Here is an 8,699-nt window from a genome sequence, read left to right as displayed (position 1 = left end):
GGGCGCTTATGCTAGTCCACTTCTGTGGAACCTGATCGCAAATGCAGTCCTGAGACAACCGATCAAAATCCGCGTTTGTGGAAGATATCCGCATCTGTGGATGCGCACATGCACAAGGACTTCCGCACCTGCGGGCCTAGCTCACCCAGCCCCATTTTTTGCATTTGCGGTCGTTTGCCCGCTTCTGTGGTACTACACTTGCGGCCATTCCCCTCACATGTGCGGTTGCACCAGAACTCAATTGTCCTTCAAAAATTAATCTAAGTCCAAAATGAACCCGATTTCAAGCTGAATCACACCCGGGGCCCCCGGGACCCCGTCCAAACATACCATCAAGTCCCAAAATATAACATGAACCTACTCGAGCCCTTAAATCACATCAAACAACATCAAATATTGCACCCCAATTCATGCCTATTGAATCAATGAACATTCAACTTCCAAAGCTAATGCCGAATCATACCAAACCAACTCCGAATGAGCTCAAATTTTGTATGCAAGTTCCAAATGACACGACGGACCTATTCCAACTCTTGGAATCATAATCTGAGCCCTATATCAACAAAGTCAACCCTCGGTCACACCTATCAACTTTTTCAACTTTCGCGTAAAAACCTCAAACCAACCTACGGACCTCCAAGTCAATATCCGGACATACGCCTAAGTCCAAAATCGCCATATGAAGCTATAAGAACTATCAAAACTCCATTCCGTAGTTATCTATACAAAATTCAAACTCCGGTCAACTCTTTCAACTTAAGCTTCCAACTTTGGGACTAAGTGTCCCAATTTACTGAGGAACCACATGAAACCAAACCAAGTACCCCAGAAAGTCACATAACCACAATTGAACATAGAGGAGACAATAAATAAGGGAACGAAACTAAAATTCTTAAATTGAATGGCCGGGTCGTCAGAGTAAGGCACATTACCACCAAGCACGTAGATGGCATGCAATTAATCAAAAAGCAAGCAATAGAGACCGCATCAACCTAGAACTGTTAGGAACCTTCTTTCGGAATAAAAGTGCTCGAGATGTCTCAGTAGATGCATATTCTTCCTCTTATCAACTCCTTTATGAGAGGGTGTATCGGCACATGAAGACTGATGTAGTATACCATGTTGTCTCATGTAGGACCAAAATAACTATGACATATATTCTTTAGCGTTATAACTCCTTAGAATACACACTGAAGCATTAAACTAAGTTTTGACTTCAGCACAAAAGGCAGAAAAGTGAGTAAACACTTTAGAATGACTCTTCATAAAGTCAATCCAAGTCATTCGAGAAAAATCATTTATAAAAGTGACAAAATACTTATGCTCAATTTTGAAAACAACAGGACGTGGTCCCCAAACATCAGAAGGAAGGAACTAACTCAAAAGTTGACTCAACTCGGTTATTAACCCTTGGACCTAACGAGATACGATGGTGCTTTTTGAATCGACTTGACTCTCGATCCAATGAGGAAATATTCTGTGAGGACATAGCTTCTTCAATAAAGGTAGAGAAGGATGTCCTCATCGACAATGTGCTTCAAAAGGAGACACGACACTAGAACATACAATAGACCGTGGCTCCCATTCATCGAGGATGTAGAGATCACCAGATAAATATCCTTTACCAATGACCTACTTCATCGTATGTTCTAGAAACAAACAATGATAAGGAAAGAACATGACACAACAATTAAGATCTCTGGTGATTTTATTAACATAAATCAAATAAAGGCAAAGTTTGGTAGACTTAATACTGATGGCAGGGTAATAGAGAAAGTTGGTTTAACAGTCCCAAATCCAACAATGCTACAAGATGATCCATTAGCTACACTAACTGGAGAGGGTGCTTTGTGTGATTGAAAACTAATAAAATATTTAGATTACCTGTCATGTGATTTGTGGTACCTGAATCAATCACTCATTTATTTGAAGAGGTGATAAGCCATGTTTTATCTGACCCAGCAACTGCAATAACTGAAGAAGATTCATGAATTGATTTCAGATTTTGAAGGAAATTCAGAAACTCATCCGAAACCAAGATTGTTGGACTAGGAGCAGTAACATTATTTCCTCATTGCTTATTGTTTCCCGTCATGTTTCCAACCAAAAGTATCAAAATAATTTATGGGGAAAACTAGCATAACTCTACTAAAATTACCCTAATAGAACTTAGACCCAAACAATAGTAAGGTGAAGAAAATTATATCATGCTCCCACTTTCTTCAAAATATACAAAACAATATAATCCTTGCTTTCTCCACAACTTATGGTTCTCCATAGATTAAGAAATTACATCAACCAATTAAACACCACAAGCACCACAAAATAGAGAACCTATAGAGATCAGCGAAAGAGCTCACACATTAGACAACCAAATCGAAAAGAAAAAAAATTATGATCCTGATCAGTAGAACATCACAGAAGAGTGACCCCAATGACTAATATTTGTGAATCAAAAACACAAATCAACCAAAGTGAGATGAGATCCAAAAGCTTCAGATCTGACTGAAAGAGAGAATCCGATAGATTCTACTAAGTATAACAAAATAAGGGCAGTGTGGTCCGTTGGTCAAGGAACCACCACGGTTTGTCCAAGAATAGAGAAGAGATCTTGCTAGCGAAATCTAGATAAAAAACCAACGTGTCACACGCTGGCACGCGCCGTCGGGCAGCCTGCCGAAAGAAATTTTGTCGCCACTTGAGACTCACGCTTGTGAACTCTGGTGAAGTATTAATCCTCAACTCTAATGGGGCTCTGACACCATGTTAAATATATAGAGAATGGAGCAATCTAGTTGTATATTATTCCAAGAAGTAACAAGTACATAGAGCCCTATTTATAGAAAGAATAAAAACGGAGATCCTATAAATCTGCTAAGAATCCCTATAATTTTGCTAGCTATGTATATTACATAAGAGTATGTATATATTCATTATGTCTACATTCATTCTCTTACATTGTTCATGAATAAAATTATCTTTTCCTCCTTTGTATTTCAAGCCTTCATATGGTATCAAGAGCATTCATTCTCCTCATAGAGTTCTAATCTTTTTGTTACCCACCTACCACAAATGGCACCATCTGTTACCAACACCAATGCAACAAGAACCATATCTATTGTTCAGTTCAACCTGGTTACACAGATTTCGATCAAACTTGCTGGCAGTCATAACTTCTCCCTCTGGAAGGCTCATGCTCATGAGAGGATACATTCTCTGTGGCCATCTAGATGGAACTATCACTTCTCCTTCCAGACCACCACCACAAACAACCAGATACTTTCCAACCTCAATTATGTTAATTGGTTTCGTAACTAGTTGATCAACAATGCTATTTTAGCATCAGTCGATCCAACTCTTGCTGCCAATATAACTGCTGCAACCACAGCTAAAGCAGCATGTGATTCCCTCCATACTGCTTATGCAAATAAGTCGCAAACTCGCATATTCAGCTTACGAGATCGCCTTTCTCGTCTCACCAAAGAGAGCTTTCTTGTCACGGACTATCTCAATGAAGTCCGTTCTCTCTATGATGAACTTCCGACCACAGGAGAACCTATCACCAACTCTGAACTCATTGTCAAGATTCTTACTGGGCTTGGAGCAGAATATCGAGAAATCTCAGTAGTAGTTAGAGCACGTGATACACCTATCTTGTATGAAGAATTGTTTGAAAAGCTTATTGACCATCAGATTTTCCTCAAACACATGCTCTGCCTCACACATCCACTACAATCATTACTGCTGTTGCTCAAAAGACCAACTCTCAAACAAGGACCAACACCATTACAAACAATAGGAGTCAAAACAACAACCAACAGAATCGTTCTCAGCCATGGAGCAACCGTCATGCCAATCAGCAAGACAACAACTTAGTGTGCCAGTTATGTAACCGCATTGGACACTCTGCTCAGGTTTGCCGCTCTCAGTCTCATAATTATTTTCAGGCACGAGCCAACTTTGCTGGATGACAAATGCAGCAACCTACACCATGGATAGTCGATACAGGAGCTACACACCATGTTGCATCAGATGCACAAAGTCTCACAACCATTAATGACTACAATGGTCCAGAAGAAATCGCTATGGGAAATAGTAACACCATACCAATTTCTCACACTTGTAAGACTGATTTATATGAATCTAGTTATCGCTTTCAATTATCATATATCCTTTGCTCCCCTTCCACTGCCAACAACTTAATTCAGTTTCTCAATTTTGTCGCGACAATAAAACATCCATTGAATTCTTTCCATTCTCTTATCTTGTGAAGGATATGAGTACGGGGGGGCCGATGGTTCAAGGGCGGAGTAGAGGATGCCTTTATGAATGGCCGCTAGACAATCCTTCTTCTCAACATCAATGCAATGTGACTATGTCTTTAGATTTGTGGCACCAGTATTTAGGGAATCCAACACGACGTAATTTAGATATATTTTTGAAAATAATTTCCATTCCAATTATGAAAGACTCTCTTTCGATTTGTAATTCAGTCCAATCAAGTAAAAGTCACATGCAATCTTTTCCTACAAGTTCTTTGCAGAGTCCAAGGCCGCTACAAATTATTTATAGTGATTTGTGGGGACCTTCACCAGTTTTATCTATTGATAGAAAAAGATATTATGTTTTATTTGTCGATAAATTTTCTAAATACATGTGGCTCACACAATACAATCCAAAAATGAGGTTTTAGATGTTTTCAAAACACTACATCCATTGCTTGGGTGTCAGTTTCAAACAAAAATACTATCTTTTTATACTAACGGAGGAGGTGAATTTCAAGGCTTAACTTCATATTTAAATTCACAAGGCATCGAACACTTAATTTCTCCACTTTATACTCCACAAAGAGTTGCTCTGGTAGAACGACGTCATCGCTATGTTGTCGAGACTACCAAAACTCTAATGCACCAAGCTTCATTACCAGCCACGTTTTGGAGTTTTGCATGTCATCAAGTTGTTTTTCTCATTAACAGAATGATAACTCCAACTTTAAAAGACAAGTGTCCATATGAGATCTTATTTCAAGAATCACTAGATTATGAAAACATCAAAATATTTGGTTGTTTATGTTATCCGTGGCTAAAAGCGTATTCACAAAACAAGCCCGATTTAAAATAACAGCCCTGTGTTTGTTTGGGATTTTTCAAATAAATATTATTGCCATCAATCTTTGACCCAACAACCTCCAAAATTTATTTTTTGAGAGATGTAGTATTTGCTGAAAATAATCATTCTTTTGCCAATATATTCTCTAATTATAAAAATCAGAATTTGAAAATTACTTAGGATGACATATCTTAACCAAAAGACACACACAGAGTTATCCCAACAGATTCACATTATTTTGAACTACCTTCGCCGTTGTCTATGCATGTACGAAAGTCTTGCTTTGTTCCTTCTCTAACAGCGTCGCAGAGCTCAGGTAATTCTCCACCTTATCCCAACAACCCAACAAACACCTCTGATTTTTCCTCCCCCACTCAATCAATCCTCATACGACAAAAAGTAAAGCACCTATTACCCAAACCTATAACCATCAGACCTATAAGATTACCACATCTGTCTAAGCCCCTCAACCACATCCACACACAGAATCTCAACCGCCACATGTTCTTGCTCCTCTATCGCAACCAAAACTAACCACCCTTTTTTATCCAATGGTTACCCGATAAAAAAATAAATAGCCTGAAACCCAAGACTTTTCTTGCAAAAACTAATCCCTCACCACCAATTCCCCTCTCTTACATTCAAGCTCAACTATACCCTCCAATGAAAAGAAGCGATGGAAGAAAAATATGATGCTTTAATCAAAAACTAGACGTGGGATTCAGTTCCCAGTGATCCTCTCGGAATGTTGTAGACTGTAAGTGGTTGTTTAGAATAAAACATAAACCTAATGGAAGCATTGAGAGGTATAAGTCTCTTCTAGTAGCTAAAGTTTTCATGCAAAGGCCCGGGTTAGATTATCATTTTAGGTTCAACCCAATTGTTAGGCCCGCAATAGTCTGTTTGGTCATTGCAATTGCCGCCCAACACTAATGGCCTATTGTTGATACTTAATTTTGCGCTCATGCTTTTACAAAGTATTCTACATACTTTTGAAATATTATTTTTGCATAGTATCCAATTTATAGGGGTCATATAAGTAGTTCTATAATTTTTAAAGCTTTTAAAATTGGCTTCTTGAATTTTTAATTTTTAAATATTGACTTATTATTCCTTCAAATATTTGTGGGTCGGTTGACCAAATCGACACATTTCATTCCGGTTATGACTTTCTACACTTCGAAGTAGTTAGCAAAGACCATCTGAGAGATTGTTCGCTTGTGTATTATACCTATTTCTATCATCTCAGATCGTGACACTCAGTTCAAATCGCACTTCTGGAGGCCTTTCAACGTGATTTGGACATGCAGGTTGGGTTGAGTATGATATTTCACCCTCAGACGGATGGGCATTCTGAGCGGACCATTGAAATTTTGGAGGATATGTTAAGGGCCTACATTATTTATTTTGGAGGCCAGTGGGATCAGTTTCGACCTTTAGCGGAGTTTACCTACAACAACAACATCTACTAGTCTAGCATCGAAATGGCTTCGTGTCATGCATTATATGGGAGGCAACGTCGTTGTCTAGTTAGTTGGTTTGATCCCAGTGAGACTAGAATATTGAGCACATATTTGGTTCGAGATGCTTTGGAGAAAGTGAAGTTGATTCAGGAGAGGCTTCACATCACTCAATCTAGAAGAGTTATGCTATTAGGAAAGTTCGTGATGTGGCATTCATGGTGGGCGAGAAGGTTCTACTTAGAGTTTTGCCTATAAAGAGCGTGATGATCTTTGGGAAGAAGGGCACGTTGATCCCGAGGTTTATTGGTCCTTTCAAGTTATTGGAGAGAGTCGGTGAGGTTGCCTACAGACTTGCTTTGCCTCCTAGTCTTTTGCCTCCTAGTGTTCATGTTTATATGCTTCAGAAGTATCATGAAGAAGAGTCACATATTTTGGATTTCATCACAGTGCAGTTGGATGAGAATATGGCGTATGAGGAGGAGCCGGTGGCCATTTTGGATAGGCAGGTTCGGAGGTTTAGGTCTAAGGGGATCGTGTCACTGAAGGTTTAGTAGAGAGTTAGACAGTTGAGAAGGATACTTGGGAGTCCGAGCATGATATACAGAGCAGATATACTCACCTTTTTGTCATTTCAGGTATGACTCTAAACCCGTTCGTTGACGAATATTTGTTAAAAGGGGGAGAATGTAACGATTGGCCCCTGGCCGATCATTTTGTGTATTTGAGCCTCGTTCCCCTATTTTATGGTTTCCTCATGCTTGTTTGATGTTTTTTGACTTGTTGGGATGGTTGGTTTGGTTATAGGGAGGCTTTGTAGTGAATTGGAACACTTAGTTCCTTTGTTGGAAGCTTAAATTGTAAGAGTTGACCGAGGTTTAAATTTTGTGTAAATGGTCTCGGATTGGTGATTTGAGGTTTCCAATAGGGTTATATGGTAATTTTGGACTTTAGAGTATGTTCGAAATTTGATTTGGAGGTTCCTATAATATTTTCGGCGCTATTTGCTGAAAGTTGGCAATTTGAAGGTTTGGAGAGTTCCTAAGTTTGATCGGGAGTTGACTTTGATCATATCAGATTCAAATTGTTTTTCTGAAAGTTGGGATATGTTCATTTGTTATTTGGACTTGTGTTCAAAGTTTGATTGCAATCCGGATTAGTTAGGCTTGAATCATACACTTGGTCTGAAGTTTGAGAGTTCTTTAACTTAAGAGAAGTTCATTTTGTATTTTGGCCCTTGATTCGGTCATATGATGTTATCGTATGTTCTTGAAGGCTTTGGATAGGTCCGGGTAGTGTTTATGGACTTGTTAGTATGATTGGACGGGGTCCTTGGTGGCTTGGGTGTGTTTCGAACCACCCGGAACATTGTTAGTGTTGCAGAAATATTCTGGTGTCAGGTTTTCATCACGGTCGCGGAGGTAGGGTCGCGATCACGATGTGTATTTTTGGAGCTGGGGAGGTTTCTTCTTTACGTTCGCGGTGGTTGGGGGGACTTTCTCATCGCGTTCACACCAGGAGGGTCATGTTCACATTTGAGAGTTGGAGCTGGTGGATAGCCTTTGCATTCGCGCAGGTAAGGACGTTTTCGCTTAAGTAGAGGCAGTTTGGTCATTGCGTTTGTGAGTTAGGTCACGTGAACGCGAAGGGTTAAATCTGGGTATTGACTTTTTGTGCTTCGTGAATGCAAGGCACATGGCGTCTCCATGAAAGGTACCCCGGAGCAGGCCATTTAATCACATATTTAAACTCGTGAGGTTATGGGGAGTCGAGATCTATCCCTTGACTCGGGTTTTGACCGTGTGGTCCCATGTTGGCTTTTGCTAACTTTTGGAATTTTATTTAAGATTGAAGCTTTATTGTTTGGGGTTGTTTCTTATGGCTTTATTTAAAGTTATTGAGTTATTTTAGGCTAGATTTCCTAGCCTTTACCAAACCTTGAAGAACCTCGTAATATGGATCATGGTTTCCTGAAGCACTGGAGCAACAATGAAAACCTCGGGAACCTGAGCTGGACCTGGTGGAATAACCTAATGTGGGACTTGGTCTACAACTAGAGCTATAGTTGGCTTCTTATAAGTGGTTGTAGCATAACCACAGGTAGTTGGGGATGCTCCATCTCTTATCGGT

General features: G+C 39.5%; 2 protein-coding genes across 2 annotated transcripts; both read left to right on the top strand.

Annotated features, from left to right (window-relative positions):
- The first annotated feature begins 1,662 nt into the window (after positions 1-1,662).
- LOC109206550 lies at positions 1,663-6,466 on the top strand. Its single transcript, XM_019369380.1, has 5 exons — positions 1,663-1,843; positions 3,341-3,640; positions 3,694-3,914; positions 3,981-4,122; positions 6,420-6,466. Exons 1-5 carry the CDS (start codon positions 1,663-1,665, stop codon positions 6,464-6,466), a joined length of 891 nt encoding a protein of 296 aa, XP_019224925.1.
- A 321-nt stretch (positions 6,467-6,787) lies between these two features.
- LOC109206549 lies at positions 6,788-7,232 on the top strand. The gene is made up of 2 exons (XM_019369379.1): positions 6,788-7,086; positions 7,208-7,232. The coding sequence occupies exons 1-2, from the start codon at positions 6,788-6,790 to the stop codon at positions 7,230-7,232; spliced, it is 324 nt and encodes a 107-aa protein (XP_019224924.1).
- Positions 7,233-8,699: the final 1,467 nt, after the last annotated feature.

The sequence above is a fragment of the Nicotiana attenuata genome, unplaced genomic scaffold, assembly GCF_001879085.1.
Source record: "Nicotiana attenuata strain UT unplaced genomic scaffold, NIATTr2, whole genome shotgun sequence".
Taxonomy (NCBI): Eukaryota; Viridiplantae; Streptophyta; class Magnoliopsida; order Solanales; family Solanaceae; genus Nicotiana; species Nicotiana attenuata.
The sequence above is the reverse complement of the archived record's forward strand: the minus strand, read 5'-3'. Positions and strand labels throughout refer to the sequence as shown.

Bases quoted from the DNA above. Each gene is read 5' to 3' on its own strand.
- LOC109206550 (XM_019369380.1), top strand. From the start codon at position 1,663: ATGATAAGGAAAGAACATGACACAACAATTAAGATCTCTGGTGATTTT. The intron at 1,844-3,340 runs GTGCTTTGTGTG...ATGCTATTTTAG, and splicing joins AGCTACACTAACTGGAGAGG to CATCAGTCGATCCAACTCTT. The intron at 3,915-3,980 runs GTTTGCCGCTCT...TGACAAATGCAG, and splicing joins GCATTGGACACTCTGCTCAG to CAACCTACACCATGGATAGT.
- LOC109206549 (XM_019369379.1), top strand. From the start codon at position 6,788: ATGGTGGGCGAGAAGGTTCTACTTAGAGTTTTGCCTATAAAGAGCGTG. The intron at 7,087-7,207 runs GTTTAGGTCTAA...TTGTCATTTCAG, and splicing joins TTGGATAGGCAGGTTCGGAG to GTATGACTCTAAACCCGTTC.